At 34.4% G+C, this 19,684-nt stretch overlaps 1 protein-coding gene across 1 annotated transcript in view; it reads left to right on the top strand.

Moving 5' to 3' along the window:
* The first annotated feature begins 15,045 nt into the window (after positions 1-15,045).
* Positions 15,046-19,684, top strand: part of LOC139866688 (uncharacterized) — a 112,576-nt gene continuing 107,937 nt past the window's right edge. Inside the window, exons 1-3 of the mRNA XM_071854983.1 lie at positions 15,046-15,198; positions 15,324-15,659; positions 15,747-16,089. Coding sequence (XP_071711084.1) covers positions 15,046-15,198; positions 15,324-15,659; positions 15,747-16,089 — 832 coding nt within the window. The remainder of the gene's footprint in view (positions 15,199-15,323; positions 15,660-15,746; positions 16,090-19,684) is intronic.

Raw genomic sequence — 19,684 nt, 5'->3', positions numbered from 1 at the left:
ATGACATCAATATATCATATTTAAAATAATTTGGATTTAAAAATCCCAAAAGTTTGACCGTTGGTTTGAAAACCGAAAAGATTCGCCGGATAGAAATTCACGACACGTAGAAACGTACAATTTAAAATACGAATACAAATATTCATATAACACATAATAAATAATATATTATTACTAAAATAATAATATAAGTCATAGAAATTACGTGGCACGAATACCAATTAACAGATGTTAAATAACAAACGGTAAAAGATAACGGAAAAAGTAGGGTCGTGACAACTGTTAACTTAACAGACGTAACTTTTGGCGGTAAAATCCTTTAACATGAAACTATTTGATAAAACATATAGTGACTAACCAGGGACGGCTTCCCCTCGACCCCCGCCCGCTCACTTGAGAGCGGGACCCCAACCTGGGGTGATGCCCCTCCCCCTTGACCCAGCTATTTTTCTATAATGTCTATTGTAACGTCCCGTCAAAATCGCTTTGACGTAACACATTTACAAAAGGTCTCAAGGTATGGTCAACGACCTTTAAATGAGACGTTTTAACAATAGTTCACATTCATTATTTAAAAATTTTCCGAAACTAGAATGTTTGACCCAAACGTCAATGTAGTATACAAATATCTGAATAAATATACTAATAGCTTAAAGAATGTGAATAATAATAATATTAAACTCAGATGAGCTGAAACTCCAATGAAATGCAGTCAAACTTGACCTCTAGTCTAGAAGCAAGCCATGGACATGAGAATAAAACATGCTAAAAATGTCAACATGGATGTTGGTGAGTTCATGGTTTTAATGTAGACCATAAGATAAACACAAGGTGTGAAAGTTATGAAGTATTAAACATCCATTGACTGTTAGAGCGACTAAGCCGGTTAGAGTTGTCAAATTCAATAGATCAATCAATAGTATTTGCACTTACCATAAGCGATAATTAATTGTTACTTGAGCGAAGGGCTTTTTGGCTAACAACTCATGCATAGATAAAGAATGTACTTGTGTCTAGTATGTAAAACATAAAGCGTGCATGTATTCTCAGCCCAAAAATAATTATAAAGTTTAAAAATGGGGCTACGAAACTCACCTTTGAGTACGCAGCAAAAGTTACACAATTACCTTGTAAACGTGTGACCGAATAGTCAAACTATAGTGAGAGTGATCCTTTCGTAGTCAATCTTAATCAAGATATATGAAGTAGTATAGTTATGTCACAAATCACAATCTCTAATTACTTAGGTTCAAGTAATAAATACATCGTACGTTAAAGTCGTATTATAAAAACAACGTTTTAAAAATTTTCAACACACAACACCTTACACTGATCGCGCATAACTCACTAAAAATTCACCAAATTTTCCAAATCAGTATATTAAAATACCTTTCCACAAAGTCCAGCCACGTATCTAATTCATCCTATAATTTAAGTTATACACATTTTGCTCAGGTGTAGGTCTAAACCACAACACCGACTTCAAAAATTCATTATTGGATCATAACACATGAAAATAATTAGAAACCGCTTGAAAAAGTTTAGTTTTTAAGTTTCCTATAACCATAAAAATTCTCAATCCCAAATTCCATACTATTATTTTTAAAACGAATTAGTTTTACACATGTATCACAAAAATTTCCAGCAAAATAAGACATACAAGAAAATTCATAACTAAATGAGTTTTTTATCGAAAAAGCATGAATCCACTTTGAGAATTTAGATAATTCATAACTAAATGAGTATTTATCGAAAAAGCAACTAAAACCCGTTCATATAACTATTATTAAGTAAAAGACCAGTTCATTCCACATAGAGAAGTGTAATTAAAAATTTAAAAACTAATAATTATCCTAAGTAAATTGGAGGTTTTAAGAGTAAATTTGATTAAACTAAATTAACACAAAATTAAACTAGAACTTAAACCAATAGAGACAAATGTAGCCACTTAGATTCAATTTCCTTGGACCGGGATTGTTTGTTAAACACGTTTAAACAATTGTATTTATGGTGAAACCGCAATTATCTTTCAACTTTTACAGTTTATTAACTAGTTTCCTAATGTAGCTATCGCTAACCTAGTTATCTAATCACTTCACCAATGTAATTACTAATAATATAATTCAACTTACATTGTTCCGGTTTCCCTACACAATTTCACAATTACTTAGGTAGATCAATAGTTTAATTGTTAATCATTTAATCATATTGGTTTCCCGCATACAATTTTATGAATTCATAAGTCATTCACGTTCAATAACCTAATAAAGATTATTAATTTATCTAACTTTCGTTAAACAACTAAAAATCTCCGCAATTAAAACTAATTGATTAACCTAGATAACGGTCGTTCGTTGGTTGAACATAAACCAAGTAATTTAATTAATTGCATAAGACCTAAATATAGCAATCCATCAGCAAGGCTCATTCATCTACTTGAATACTAAGAATTTAGCTACTCATGATCATGCAAATAACAATCAAGCAAAAAAGAATAATCAATCACAACCATTGTATTAATCAAAATAATGAGAGTAGAAGTTACTGAATGATTAAACTTAGCCACAATTGAATCCAAAGTGTTGAAAGCCTTAAAACAATGATAGAAAACCTTAACAATCCGTAACTATGCCTCTGGTGGGTGAAAGTTCGTAAGTAAAAAGCGGATAATTTAATTTAGGGTAAAACCCGTCTATTTATAGAGTATTCTAAAAAGTTGAAACCGCCATATGTCGTGTTTTGCGAAGTCAACCTCGCGTTTTCGAGGTCATCCAAACTCGAAATTCTTGCTTCAAACGCGACCAAATGACCAGGAGCTGAATTCTTGAAAACCTGGAATTTTCGCATTTTGTACCTAAATCTCGCGTTCCGTGAGATCTATGAAATGCGGAATTTTTGTTTGGAACTGTGAACATCTGTTATCTTCACTTCTTTGCTTGATTCAAACTTTAACTTCTTCCAATTTGCTTTCTTTCTTTCAAACTTGATCAATAAACATCATTTAGCATCTAACACTCTTGAAATACACTTTCTTTCATTAAGCACATAATTTCTTTGTTTCTCGGTAAATCAATAACAAACTGAGATCGATATTGCCTTGATTTGATGTGTAAAACATGTATATATTTGGCGATATCCGTTACACAACGTTCCCCTCCCTCTCCCCAAACTGATAGGCATAGGGCTTGTGGCCCAAGTATAACTTTTTTATATAATAATGACAAGAAACATTGTGTGGTTACTCGTATGCGTTTCGGTAAATTTGCGATTTATGGTTTTTTTAACACAACCTAATTTATAAAATACTCTAGACATGAAAATCCTAAACAAATAAGGATTTCTATAAATGTACATAACAATTAAATCAAATAATTTTTGGGAGTGACGTTTTCCAGTTTTTAACAACCGGGTGTTTTCCAAAAGTTCTGAATACTTCTAAACTGAAACATGTAATCACATAATATGTATCCCATATTCAAATAGTATGTTTGTTCATGAAATAATTCATAACCTAGCAAGTTATATAACTTACGTAAAGGTCGTTAAATATTTAACCGAAAAAGTTAGGTTGTTACATCTATTCAACGCTTACGGGCGTGCACTATGTATTATTCAAATTCGTTGTTAACTATAACTAGATAAGTTTTACTTTCAATTCAATCTCAAATACCTAAAAAAATTGTAATATTATATCCAAATTACCAACAATCATGTTACTTTCTGAGATGTTGATTCTTGTTACTTCTTTAAATAAATAAGACTTAAATTTACAACCTTTTAATTAAAGGATCCTTATCATAAAATTAGGATCTTTAGGTTAATTTTTTAATTTTGTCATCTTTTCAGTGAAAGAACCAATAAAATTTTGTTATGTCATCTCTATATCTCTTGAGACATGTTGTCCTTACCATGGACACAATCACCATTAAAGAATTGTGAAATATTATTAGTAATGGGTGATGATAATTTTACTTGTCTTTTTGATAAATTCACTTTTACTAAGTCTTTATTTAATTGTACAGTACAAGTTATCAATGCGTAATATAAGTGGAATGATAATTTCACTTGTCGTTTTGATGAATCCACTTGTGCTTTACCTAATTATACAGTACAATCTCTCATAATGGGTGATGATAATTTTACTTGTCTTTTTGATAAATTCACTTTTACTAAGCCTTATCTAATTGTACAGTACAAGTTATCAATGCGTAATATAAGTGGAATGATAATTTCACTTGTCGTTTTGATAAATTCACTTGTGTTTTATCTAATTATACAGTACAAGCTATCAATGCATAATGTAAGTGGATTTATCAAAAGAGTAAGTACAAATATCATCACCAATTTACAATTATTTATAAACGTAACTTTGTGTAAATACAACGTTTAAAATCTACTAGATATTTTATTTGTTATATAGTCATACTATAACATGTTTAAATGGTTGTTAAAAAAAAATGTATTCTAACCCGTTTACCAATCTAAATAATATACTTCGTATTGTTTTTTTAATAAAGAACACGAGCTACTTTTGGGTCATCTTTGCTACGTTTGCTTTTAATAGAATAATATAATAATATAATATGTGTTTAAACTTTGCCTTCGCTTTAAAAAACAATGTGAAACCAACATAAATTGCTTTTAATTAAGAAAAAGTAAAGAATGCTAATATCAAAGTTACTTTCACTTACTTGTATGGATCCAAGGTGTTTGATGGTCTTATTTATTTTTTGGTATTTCATTTAACCAATTCTGCCTTTCAAGCTTACCATAAATCCATCTTAATAATGCAACAAGTATTCATCTTAACGATAATGTAACTAATAAAACAATGACATCATATTGATAATCAAATTCTTCCTTCATATAATCAGAATACAAGATGGTGTAAAGAATTACCAATTAAAATCAATATCTTACCGTGGAGAATTGTTCAGGACCGTCTTCCTACACGCTCAAATCTTCATCACCGAGATATCATCATCCAAAATCTCTTTTGCCCGATCTGCAATGGTGATGTTGAATCGTCTCAGCATTTGTTTTTTGAATGCGATTTAGCTCAATTTTTATGGCGTAAGATAAGAATATGGTGCGACATTGGTATACCAGGGTTTTCTAACTGGACTACTTGGATTTCAGTTTGAAAATTGGTCCGGGCCGATTGATTTAAAATGTCGAATATATTCCATCGTTGCTGCTTTATTTTGGTTCATATGGCGTTATCAAAACGGCGTTGTTTTTCAGAATGAGTTGTTAAGAAAAGACGATTTATTTGACTATTCGGTCTATTTCTTATCTTTGGGTTTTTTATAGAAGTAGAAACAAGGTTAATTGGAACAATTGGCTATCGGAGCCGTTGTAATTACTATTTGTATGTTTTATTTTCTTTTGTCTTCTAGTTACTTACTAGAGGCTTAATAAAATTGCATTTGCCGTTAAAAAAAATTAAGAACGATAAAGGAGATCGTGGGTTAAATTATACCAGTACTAATCAAAATTATACTAGTTATAATTAAGGTGTTAAATATTTGATTTCAAACCGTTTAAAATGAAAATCAAACTGAATTTAAACCGGAAAAAAACCAAACTGAATATATATTCGTTTTTTAAATCTGAATTCGATTATCGATTTTAGTTCTTTTGAATTCGGTTAAATCGAAAAGCAAATTCGGAATATGACTAATAATATATTAAAATATTGACTTATATAGATAAAAAATCAATATAAAAACCCAAAATTGAAAACCAAAGTCAATTTTTATGTTTATTTGATTTGATTGTATTATGTATTATGATTTTTGGGTTAAACTGAAATCGAACCGAATTCAAATTCGGTTTTCGATTCGGTTTCGGATTCGATTTTCGATTTTGGTCCCAAAATTTTCAAAACGAGGAAACCGAACCGAATTAATCGAAGAAACTGAAAACTGAACCAATGAACAACTTAGTACCATTGATTTGGACCGGTTTACAGATGTTCATTGTGTAATTACATAACTTATATTAAATATTTCTACAAAAGTAGCGTAGTTATTACATACTCCGTATAATATATGATCGATCACCGGATCACCGGAGTTTATTTGTAAACTATATGCGGCGGCATAAACAGAGGGTCTTACAAAATTGCTCAAATCATTTATATATTCATTATCCCATCTACTAAAAAATTTCGTTAAATGGTTAATAGCCCCTTTCTCTTATCCACAAATTAGGTTTTTGCGCCACAATAATAGAAGAAAATGTTATACGGAAACTAAGGAACAATTGGAACGGCCAGTGTGTTGGGTTACGAGATTAGAGGACTAAAATAAAAAATTAGCATAAGAGTAATATAGATAGTTTGGATTGGTGTGTAATGGGATAAAAGTTGTGTGAGATCGCCCCCTTTATCTAGACGATAGGCATGCTTGTTTTTAGTTCCAGTTGGTACTTGTTAATCTCAAGTTGCTGCCTTGTTTGACCCGATAAGAAGCACAAATTCGACAGATGTGCATTTGTTTACCCTGTAAAAGTCCAAACACCAATGTACATGTGCATAACGACATTGTATTACAGAGTATAATATTATATTATATTATATTAGATATTAGATATATATAATAATAAAATCAAACATATATATTTATCGGATGTTTCTAACGACAACACTTAATGCGTGACGGTTAATGAAATTTACAATATATTTAACTATTTAAGCATGTTAATGACAACTTTAAAGATTGTCGTTATAAAAATTTATATTTAATAAATAAGTACTCGTAGATAATAAAAAGATACTGTATTAAATAAGGTTGATGATACTCACACATCATTTTTTGATATATGTACACTTAATTACCTATTTTACCCTTAATTATACTTATAATAATAATAATAACAATATAAGTTTAACTTTATAAGATCATAACTGTGATTTTATGAGACAAAAATGTACATGAAAAAGTGGTGTGTGAGAATCACCTCCTAGAATCATGATTATGGAGTGGGAGGCCTCATCGTGGGGACTACTTCATTCTCCCCTTCGCCATATGATTGAAAAAAAAAACTATATAAAAAAAATACAACCTACTAAAATGCTAACCGATTTTCGTGTACAATAAATAGATATTCACTTCTATTTTAATTTTATATATATTTTATTAACTATTTATTTATATTTAATACGAGTAGTTAATTATCTTGTGCATAGATTTTATTTACGCACTGAATGAACTATAGAACGTTTATATTAACAAAAGACAGGAAAATGAAATAAATTTAGCCTCTACTAGTGATTTTTTAATCGAACTTTTCGAAATAAAAAATGGGAATTGACCAAAATACACTTTTTAAAAAAGTTTTAAAAGAAAATACATTTTTTTTAAAATTGCTAATATACACCATTGGGTAGACCAAAGTGTTGGTCGACCACCATATATCTTGGTCGACTACCTCATTTTTCAAGGTGTCTACCAAGCTTTATTGAGTTCCCGGTCGATTACCGTGTAAACATGGTCGACTACCTCTCATTTTTTCATGATCGGCTACCCAATACGTGGTCGACTACCAAAAATTGGTTTGTAGAGTAGCAATTAAATTATTGGTCGACTACCATGTTGAACCCTTGCAGGTAATAGGTTAAAGGTATCTTTCTTAAATCCAAATTGTTATTTAAATGCCTAAATGGCTGTTCTGATCTCCTTTCATTTTACGTAGGGAATCGGGAGAGCATGGCTTCATTAGGGCCTTTTAAAAATTTATTGATGTTCTTGCTGGGTGGAAAACTGATATACACTCTCCAAACTACACTCAACTCTTATTTTGTGTATGACTCTCTCATCTTCATCCTGATATTAATTCATAAACTAAATAATTAAGAAATAGCTATACAAATATTGTTTTTGTAATTACTTACGATTATCGGATGCAACTTTTTTGTGACTTGTTAATATCTTCGTAAAAGAAATCCTGGATTCGGTTGAGCTATATTTCATATGAATATTATCTACTAGTTTTATAGAACTTGAGAAAAATAATAGAATCGTTGAGATGGAAGTCTCACATCCATAGGATTATATGATTACAACACACGTGGTGTTGGTTGAATGTAAGTTAATACACTAAACGATAAACTTAAGTATGATTAACCAAATTGTAATTAACCAAAGAATATGTTTTGATGATGACACATACATATGCATAAGTGATGACTGACATCTTAACATAAAACACGTAAGGTCACTAATCCATACTTTATCTTGCAAACGACCAAGTCAAACATACGATTAAGAATGAAATTAAAAGTTCAGGTAAACACACGGTCGAGGTACAGTCGACCGCATAGCCAACCGTGAAACCCCAAACTGAATTGCAACGCAGTTTTGTGAAAACAAGTTGCATGGTCGCCACCACGGTCAACCGCAGTGCGACCGCAGTTTCTTCTGTCACCGTTTTTGATCAAATAAAGTTTGACTAGTTCCCGACATCTATAATTCATGAAACCTTTCTCAACATGCTTAGATAGATGTATTCTCCATACTCAATTGAGTTTTGATCATAAAAACACTAATTGTGATTAATTACGCCTAATGACATCTTAATGACAAATTAACCAAGATTAGGCATAACACATAAGTGTAATCAACAACTTGTGATCTTAATTCTTATCTAGATATCCTTAGTATGATCATCAAGTACCAACACACTTAAGCCAATATCACTAGAACAATAATTGCTATTAGAAATGACTTAGTGATTAATTAAGGCTAAATGAAGAACAATGCTCTCAAGATTAAACTAGAAATGACTTGTAATCCTAAAACACAGTTAGATACATTTAGGATGGTCACCAAGTCCCAACTAGAGATTGCTTTTCTCTTGTGCATGTGTTGGACATTAATGTGTGCTTACACATTAATCATGTAATGTGTTATATTGCACATTAAACTTATTAAGTGCTTGAATTTTAAGTTGTGCAAGTATCTATATGATTGATCCTAGAATAACTATCTCTTGCTATGTGAGTATTACTTGCTACTTGCTAATAATGGTTAATACTCATAAACTTGTCAACTTGATTAATATGTTTGCCATGTGCTCATTACTTAGGATTCAAGTAACTAACCTACTCCAATAGATTAAGTGTAAAATGGTTCACAATGAAACTATAGTCAATTGTCTATTTGGTCTAGTCTAAGTAACTAAGTGTGATTTCTTGTTCAAGAATAACTTAACCTTAATGTCTCTACATACTTCATGATTATCTTATAGAGACATTATTCAATTAATCCCTAACTAAACTCAAATGAAACATGACTTGTAATTAATTGGAACTAGGAAGTTAATGATATAGTGACTATCCTTTAGAATTGAACCAAGAGCATTAATGTGACTAACTAAGTCTTGACCAAACTGAAATTTCCCTAAATATCAATCAAGACACTTCTCCAAGAATGTTGGATTTGTCACTTTTGGAATGATTAGTCACTTTCATGCAATAAGACCAAATCTCACACTTAATGCATATAGTACTTGTATAGGATGTTTGATTTCTTTTGCAGGTGCTAGAAGGAGTAAAGGTGCCAAAATGTGGTGTTCAAATCTGAGTCAAAGGGCTATACAACAGATACCAATTTTGGACTGGAGCACGCACGGTCGCACCATGGTCGACCGTGCCGGCAACCGTGTGTCAACGGCTATTTTTTGAATCCCACTATAAAAGGCAAACATTTAAGAGCATTTGAAGCTGACCCTCTTGCACATTTCAAAGGCTTATCTCGAGTAATCATAAGTGCATCAACTACTACTCAAATGTGATCAAGCAAGAGAAGATTCTATGATCTTATAGATATAGAATTGGGTTGTTGTAAACTTACTAATCAAAATCATTTATCTTGTGAGTTTACTTAATGTAATGTGTGTCCTAGTATTGTGTTAGGATCATCATTGCAGAGTGTATAAGTCTTGTAACTTCAATTAGTGGAAGCATAGGCTAGCTTAGTGATCTACTTCCTTAAAGGGACTTAGGAAGTTGATTAATCTTATTTGGAGGTTAATGCTTGTCCAAGGTGAAGACAAGTTGATCTAGGTTGGAGTTGATCTTTCAAAGGGATAGAAAGATTAAGTTTATTGTATACTAAAGAAGATTGAAGACTTGTAAATCTGATCTCCACCGGGTTTGGAGAAAAGTGCTTAGTGAAGCAACAAATCCCGATTAATGTAATTGGGGAGTGGATTAAGGTGGATTAGTTAACATCCACCCGAACCACTATAAATCCTTGTGTCTATGTTCTTTACATTACTTCATTTATCATTTGAACATATACACTACACACATCAAGTTTGAGTTGAGTTGGTTGATCAAAGTAAAATCGAATTTGGTGATCAATCGAAAAATTGGTAAAAACGTATTAAGTAACTATTCACCCCCCTCTAGTTACTTACACGTGGCAATCTTACATCCATTGTCTTTTCTTTTAATTGAATGAATGATGAATGATTAGTGGCACTTATTAATAAACACATGTCGATCAATGAACGTAAAAAGGCTTCCTGAAGAATGATCATATCTTGCGGTGGTCGAGCCCTTGTTGGTCGACTACAATGTATTCAACATGAAGGTTGGTCGACCACCTTGTAAAATTTGGTGGTCGACCAAACTATAAGGTGGTCGACCAAAAAAGTGTTCGAACGAGTAGGGTATTCTGCCAATATTTTTGAAAAAAGTGTAAATTGTTCGAATTTTTTTTTAAAAAAGTCTATTTCAGCCAATTTCCCAATTAAAAATATGCACAAAGGTAAACAAATTTCCTTAGGCAAGTCGTTGATATAAAGAAGTACCTCTTTTATCATGTTAGTTTACTTTGTAAAATAAAAGTATATTGTAGATTAATGGCGTACATCACGCCATGACGAGTCACGTGCACCACATGGCGCCTGACTTGCCTTCTCTAGGGCCACTAGTTGAGCTGACGCATTCCAGTTAATTCAACGCCACGTCACGGATAGCTTGGCGTATCTCGAGTATTTGACTTGGCATTGCTGAGCTGGATCGAGTCCGAAATATCAGGTACATGGAGGACGTGGAGTAGGTTGTAGGTACGATCAGAAGATTCTAGAGTTCACTTAAAAAACGGTTATTGGAAATAACTGCTTATTACCCCTCTATAAATAGTGACCCCAATGATCATTTGGAGGTTAATCAACACATTAACACTTCAATCTTCTCATTGTTCTTACCTTAGAAGCTCGGAAAAAGACAAACAACACCATACCCCTCAAATCCAACATAACCAGAGGAACCCCTTCCGAAGGTTAGATCAATTTTCATTTACTTGCACCTGAGTCGAACTTTTTTGGCTTGATTATTTGGCGCCATCCGTGGGACCGAGTATCAATTTTTGCAAGAAGGATGTCAGGAGGTTTCATCTTTCCCTCACTCACAACAGGGGAAGAAGAGAGGCAAAATGGAATATCGAAAGCACCCCCTCGTGATTCAACGTGCGTTACACCTAAATTTGGCAAGCAGTCGAGCAAGACAAAGGACGCTGCACGCCAGGAGTTAATTTAAACCCTCATCTTGGGTGCTCCACCCTCAATGAGCTCACAAATTGAACAGACAGGTGTGGCAGATGGAATGTTAAACAACTGGTATGCCATGATGGGCAGAGACAAGGTAAAGAAACCGTTGGAGCCTTCCGCAATGTCGAAAAAGTTCATCAGGAAAATTGCAACCCACTCATTGCTTGTTGTTCTCACGACACCACTTACGTTGGGCGTATATGACGGGAGCAATGATCCGGAGGACTTTATGCAACAATTCGAGCACACTGTAAAGACTAAGCACTGGGATAACGCTACGGCTTGTCACATGTTCCCAGGACAACTCCAGTCTGTCGCGCGTGAATGGTTCGCCAAGTTACTGGCCTTAAGCATTTCTAGCTTCGCTGACTTGAGGATAAAGTTCATTCAGTGCTTTCAAAATTTTAGACGAACCGAGCTGACGCACCTGAATGTGCATGGAATGAAACAGAGGCCACGTGAGTCGCTGCCCAATTTCACTACCAGATTTACAACCGAATGCCAGACGATACCCGATCTGCCCGAGTCGCAACATATCTCTGCTTTTATAATGGGAATATGTCAAATTAGACATTTGTCATTTTTTAAATCCATGAGGAGGAAGTTACCCAAAACCTTCGTGGACGCTGTTCGAATGGTACGAGACTACATACGTTCCGAGAAATTTGCTGATGCCACCATCGTCGAGCACAAATCTGGCGGCAAGGATGATAAAGACAATAAGGGTAACAGACATAACCATTAGTCAGGGGGACGCTTCAAGGGCAATAGAGGAAGTAATAGCCGGGGACGCTCCGAAAACAAATTCAATAGTTCTAACGGCTATCTCCCATACGAAAGATACGATACGAAAAGATTGTCAGCATAGGAGGATTCCTTAATCAAATCCTTGTCCAAAACATCAAAGGAGATATTGGCAACAGAAGAAGTCAGCAGAAACTTTCTGCCACCTAAGCCCATGCAGCCGCTCTTCAAGGTAGACGAAAGCAAATATTATATCTTCCATAAAAAAAGGGGCATGATGCTGACAACTGTCGGGAGTTAAAGAAGGTCATAATCAAACATTTAAAGTTGGGTGAATTCGATCACTTAATGCCTTCAAACAAGGGAGGTTCCGTCACGCGAAAATTCGCTTGGCAGAGCAGCAAGGAAAAGGAACCGGAGAAACACATTCACATGATACAAATGTGGCACTCGGAGCATGTTAGGAAAGCTGAAGTGTTGGAGTAATCGGAATGCGCTCCGATCACGTTCCCAACATTCTGGAAAATTTGTCCATCCGATTCACCTTTAACAGTTACAGCCACCATTAGACGCTGCCACGTGTCCAGAATATACGATGTACTATATTGTTGACTTTTGTGGTAGTTAGAAGTCAATCTAAGTATAACGTTATTTTAGGACGAACAACGTTACAGGAATTGGGTGTCATACCTTCAACAGTTGGCATGTTAAAATTCCCCACAGCGCCTGGCGTTACGACTCTGTTTTCAGACCGCACCCTGATATGTGCCCAAGTTAGCCAACCGGTCCTTCAAGCAGCACCAGTTGTATAGGAAGGAGGTATTATCGTCAATCACGCATTCCTAGAAAAGGTTATAAAAATCGGGAATGCTCTTTCGAACAAAACCAAAAGTGCTTTATGTGAACTGTTATCTAACAACGCAGACATTTTTGCTTGGCAAGAATCGGACATGACGGGAGTACCAAGGGAAATAGAGAGCACCGTCTGAAGGCAAACCCAAGTCTAACACCGGTACGCCAAAAGAAAAGGGGAATGGCCTCGGAACGCAGCGTCTTTCTCTGAAACGAAGTGGATAAACTTATTGATGCCAACATCTTGAGGGAATTCAGGTACCAAACATGGGTAGCGAACCCGATATTAGTTAATAAGGTGGATGGATCGTGGCGTATGTGTGTTGATTTCAAAGATATTAATAAAGCGTGCCTAAAAGATAACTACCCATTCCCTAAAATCGACTGGAAGGTGGAGTCACTTGCCGAGTACCGTTTTAAGTGTTTCCTCGACGACTATAAAGGATATCATCAAATACAAATGTCCGAGGGCGATGAAGACAAGACAGCGTTTCATAGTGACCATGGGATATTTTGCTATACCAAGATGCCGTTTGGGCTGAAAAATGTTGGGGCCACGTACCAAAGAGTCATTGATGTTGCTTTCAAAGATCAGATTGGACGGAACGTTGAGGCTTACATTGATGGCATCATCATTAAGAGTCACAATGAAATCAGCCTCTCGAAAGATATACAGGAAACATGTGTGACTCCATGAGGAAAATTAACATGAAGCTCAACCCGGAGAAGTGCAGTTTCAGTTTCGAAGAGGGTGAGTTTTTGGGTCACGTCGAAATGTCACGCGGCATCAGAGCAAATCCAAAAAAGATCCAGACAGTCGACGAAATTATATCACCGAGAACTAAAAAGGAAGTTCAGAGTTTGAACAGAAAGCTCGCATCGCTGTCCAGATTTCTGTCCAAAGCAGCGGAACGCTCGCTACCATTCTTTCAGGTTTTGAAGGCTATCGTTGGAAAAAACTTTAGCTGGACATCAGAAGCAGAAAACGCCTTTCAAGAAATAGAGGCTTTGATTAGAACCTTACCTACGTTAACCTCTTTGGTATTGGGTAAAGTAATCATTCCAATTTATGTCATAAGAATAGTGAACTTCTTTGCTAATATTTTCAAGTTTTCAGGAGAAACTTTGACTGTATATCTGGCAGCGGGAACTGAATCCATCAGCTCGGTCCTCATCGCGGAACGTAACAGAACTCATATATTGGTACACTTTGTTAGCAACGTTCTACAACATGGTGAAGTTAATTACAACCCCATTGAAAAGATTATTTAAGCTTTGGTTCACACCACAAGGAGGTTAAGACGGTACTTTCAGGCACACCTCATTTTGGTGTTAACTGAATCTCCCATCAAACAGGTATAACATCACTTGAAAGTATAGGAAAAATGGATGACATTCCTAACATTTATTGTGCAAGTTTTAAGTAAGCCGGAGGTTTATGGCCGACTGGCGAAATGGGCAATTGAGCTTGGGGAACACGAAATCATTTACGCCCCCCGTAACGCCGTTAAGGGACAACTAATGGCTGATTTGATGGTAGAATTTATAAACCCCGGCACGGCGTCACCCATTAACTAAATGGTTCCGAGTGCCGCGATGTGGGAACTGTTTGCAGATGGTGCATCTAGTTCGGAAGGGGCTGGAGCAGGATTGATACTTACCAACCCCGAAGGGGAAGAGCACACTTACGCTCTACGTTTCTTGTTTCCCATCTCTAACAATGAGGCCAAATATGAGGCGTTACTCTTTGGATTACGCATTGCTGAGAAAATGGGTATCAAAGCGTTAAAAGTTTCAGTCGACTCCTAACTGGTAGCAAATCAACTGAATGGAGTATTCGAAGCCAGGGATCTAAAAATGCATAAATACTTGGAATTGGTAGAAGATATGGCCAACAAATTTGACTTATTCTCAATCACTCAAGTGCCTAGGTCAATGAACAAAAAGGCCGAAGTGCTTAGAAAGCTTGCTTCCTTAACGTTCAGCCATTTCACCAAGGATGTATGGATCGAAGTTCTTGAACAAAAATCTACTGACGTGGTACATGTATCAATCCCGTTAGGCTTGTAAACTAACAATCATGATTATGAACATTTCCTTGATGAAATACAAGTCTATGAACGCTTGACTTTCCTTAACGTTCTTTAAATAATAATGTTGTACAGATGACAGTCCCCGTGGAAGAGGTAGACACTTGGATGAGCCCTATTATTGTTTACTTAAAAGAGGGTACGCTTCGAGCTGACAGTGTGGCGGCCAGGAAAATACGTATCAAAGCACCCATGTACACAGTGCGTGATAATGTTCTTTACAAGAAATCCTTTATGGGTCCTTTGTTGCGTTGCGTCGACCCACAAGAAGCTGAAATGGTTATCAGAGAAGTCCATGAAGGAACATGTGGAATGCATTTAGGCTTCCGGACAGTTGTGGGGAAGATTATGCGATTGGGCTACTATTGGCCATCGAAGTACCGCGATACAAGTGACGTTGCCAAAAGTTGTGTTTCTTGCCAACGTCATGCGCCACTTATTCATGCTTCGTCGCACCAACTGATCCCTATATCAGCAGCATGACCTTTTCACAAGTAGGCAATAGATTTAGTTGGTCCATTCCCGGACGGAAGACATCTTGTTGTAGCGGTTGATTTTTTCACCAAATGGGTGGAGGCAAAACCATTGAAAAGCATAACGGGCAGGCAGATTGTTAACTTTGTATGGGAGGATATAGTTTTTCGTTTTGGGGTACCAAATGAAATTGTTAACGACAATGGGAAGCAATTCGCACATGATCTGTTTCGTGCATGGTATGACGGACTGAACATCAAGCAAAGCTTTAGTTCCGTTGCCCACACTCAGGCAAACGGCCAACTTGGGGTTAATATCAGGGACATTGTTGCTGGTATCAAATCCAGATTGGGTACGGACAGCAAAGGTTGGGTTGATGAATTACCAAAGGTTTTGTGGGCATTTCGAACAACACCCAATGGGAGCAATAGGGATGAAATGTCCCGTTCATATCGATTATAAACGTTCCATATTAATTGATTTCGTTGCGAGGTTTTGACCTCTATATGAGACGTTTTTCAAAGACAGCATTCGTTTTTAAAACAAACCATAACCTTTATTTTATCGACAAGGTTAAAAAGACACCGCCTAGATTATCCAGAAATGATAATCTAAAAATATCACACTTACACACTACCAATACATATTGGTTTACAATATTAATATGTTACAGCAAAGTAAATCTCGAATGCAGTTTTAAACAATATTATACAAGCATGCTGATACCAAATCTTGTCCATATATTAGCATGCAACAGGGGAAGCTCTTAATAATCACCTGAGAATAAACATGCTTTAAACTTCAACAAAAATGTTGGTGAGTTATAGGTTTAACCTATATATTTATCAAATCTTAATAATAGACCACGAGATTTCATATTTCAATATACATCCCATACATAGAGATAAAAATCATTCATATGGTGAACACCTGGTAACCGACATTAACAAGATGCATATAAGAATATCCCCATCATTCCGGGACATCCATCGGACATGATATAAAAACTCGAAGTACTAAAGCATCCGCTACAACGGATGGGGTTTGTTGGGCCCAATAGATCTATCTTTAGGATTCGCGTCAATTAGTAGACTGGTTTACTAATTCTTAGGTTACCAAGTAAAAAGGGGCATATTCGGCTTCGATCGTTCAACCATAGAAAGTAGTTTCATGTACTTGTGTCTATTTTGTAAAACATTTATAAAGCTGCATGTATTCTCATCCCAAATATATTAGATTTTAAAAGTGGGACTATAACTCACTTTCACAGATTTTTACTTCATCGGGAAGTAAGACTTGGCCACTGGTCGATTCACGAACCTATAACAAATATGTACATATATATCAAAGTATGTTCAAAATATATTTACAACATTTTTAATACGTTTTACTATTTTAAGTTTATTAAGTCAGATGTCCTCGTTAGTAACCTACAACTAGTTGTCCACAGTTAGATGTACAGAAAAAAATTGATATATATTATCTTGAATCAATCCACTACCCAGTGTATACACGTCTCAGGCTAGATCACAAGTCAAAGTATATATATATTTTTGAAATCAACCTCAACCCTGTATAGCTAACTCCAACATTACTGCATATAGAGTGTCTATGGTTGTTCCAAATAATATATATACATGGGTCGATATGATATGTCAAAACATTTGTATACGTGTCTATGGTATCCCAAGATTACATAATATATTAGAATACATGTATAATACAATATGAGTTAGCTAGGATATGATTAATATAGATTTGTTACTAATTTTCATGTAGTTACAACAAGCAAAAAAAATATCCAATCTTGTTTTACCCATAACTTCTTCGTTTTAAATCCGTTTTGAGTGATTCAAGTTGCTATGGTTTCATATTGAACTTAAATTTATGAATCTAAACAGAAAAAATATAAGCTTATAGTCAAAAATACAGGTTACAAGTCGTTTTTGTAAAGGTAGTCATTTCAGTCGAAAAAACGACGTCTAGATGATCATTTTGGAAAACATACTTCCACTTTGAGTTTAACCATGATTTTTGGATATAGTTTCATGTTCATAAGAAAAATCATTTTTCCAGAATAACAACTTTTAAATCAAAGTTTATCATAGTCTTTAATTAACTAACCCAAAACAGCCTGCGGTGTTACTACGACGGCGTATATCCGGTTTTATGGTGTTTTTCGTGTTTTCAGGTTTTAAATCATTAAGTTAGCATATCATATAGATATAGAACACATGTTTAGTTGATTTTAAAAGTCAAGTTAGAAGGATTAACTTTTGTTTGCGAACAAGTTTAGAATTAACTAAACTATGTTCTAGTGATTACAAGTTTAAACCTTCGAATAAGGTAGTTTTATATATATGAATCGAATGATGTTATGAACATCATTACTACCTAAAGTTTAGTAGGTAAACCTACTGGAAATGTTGAAAAAAATAACTTGAGCTTCAAAGGATCTTTGATGGCTTGGAAGTTCTTGAAATAGAATCATGACACAAAAACAAGTTCAAGTAAGATTATTACTTGAATTAAGATAGTTATAGTTATAGAAATTGAATCAAAGCTTGAATATGAATATTAACTTGATTTAGAAAGATAAACTACTATAAATAACAAAGATTTCTTAATCTTAGATGATTGCTTGGAATGGATTAGGAATCTTGGAAGTAAACTTGTAAACTTGGAAGTGTTCTTGATGTGTTCTTGAGTAATTGTTTTTATGATGATTATAGGTAATAATCAAAGCTTGTATTTGATGATTTTTGCTGGAAAAATAGTAACTTAGACGTTCATGGAAGAGTGTGTGTGTTTTGAGAGAGAATTGGGAAGAAAATTGGAAGTGAAATGGAGTAGGTGGTGAGTGGTGAAGGTGAGTGGGGTTAAAAGGAGTTCTTGTTTATGTTTCCTTGCTCATAAGTCATGCTAGTTGTCTAATTATTGGTTCCACATGTTTGTTGACTATCTAGGGCTGCTAAGAGCTGAATTATTATGTATGTAAACAAATAGTATATACGTCTAGGAGCTGGGTATTGTACGAGTACGAATACGGTTGCATACGAGTAGAATTGTTGATGAAAATGAATGAGAATGCAATTGTAAGCATTTTTGTTAAGTAGAAGTACTTTGATATGTGTATTGAAGTCTTTCAAAAGTGTACTAATACATCTAAATACACTACATGTATATACATTTTAACTGAGTCGTGAAGTCATCGTTAGTCGTTACATGTAAGTGTTGTTTTGAAACCTTTAAGTTAACGATCTCATTTAATGTTGTTAACCCATTGTTTATTATATCTAATGAGATGTTAAATTATTACATTATCAAGATATTATGATGTATGAATATATCTTAATATGATATATATACATTAAAATGTCGTTACAACGATAATCGTTACATATATGCCTCGTTTCAAAATTCTTAAGTTAGTAGTCTTGTTTTACATATGTAGTTCATTGTTAACATACTTAATGATATATATAATTATCATTTTATCATGTTAAATATAGTGTAACAATATCTTAATATGATACATATGTATTTAGTAAGACGTTGTAATAACGATAATCGTTATATATATCGTTTCGAGTTTCTTAACTTAGTAGTCTCATTTTTATGTATATAACTCATTGTTAATATACTTATGGAGATACTTACTTATCATAATCTCATTTTAACTATATGTATATCCATATATATATATCGTCATGTCATTTTTACAAGTTTTAACGTTCGTGAATCGCCGGTCAACTTGAGTGGTCAATTGTCTACATGAAACACATTTCAAATAATCAAGTCTTAACAAGTTTGATTGGTTAACATGTTGGAAATATTTAATCATGTAAATATAGTTTTCAATTAATATATAATCATGGAAAAGTTCGGGTCACTACAGTACCTACCCGTTAAATAAATTTCGTCCCGAAATTTTAAGCAGTTGGAGGTGTTGACGTATGATA

The sequence above is a fragment of the Rutidosis leptorrhynchoides genome, chromosome 9, assembly GCF_046630445.1.
Source record: "Rutidosis leptorrhynchoides isolate AG116_Rl617_1_P2 chromosome 9, CSIRO_AGI_Rlap_v1, whole genome shotgun sequence".
In the NCBI taxonomy this organism is placed as follows: Eukaryota; Viridiplantae; Streptophyta; class Magnoliopsida; order Asterales; family Asteraceae; genus Rutidosis; species Rutidosis leptorrhynchoides.
This window is presented reverse-complemented; position numbering and strand designations above follow the sequence as displayed.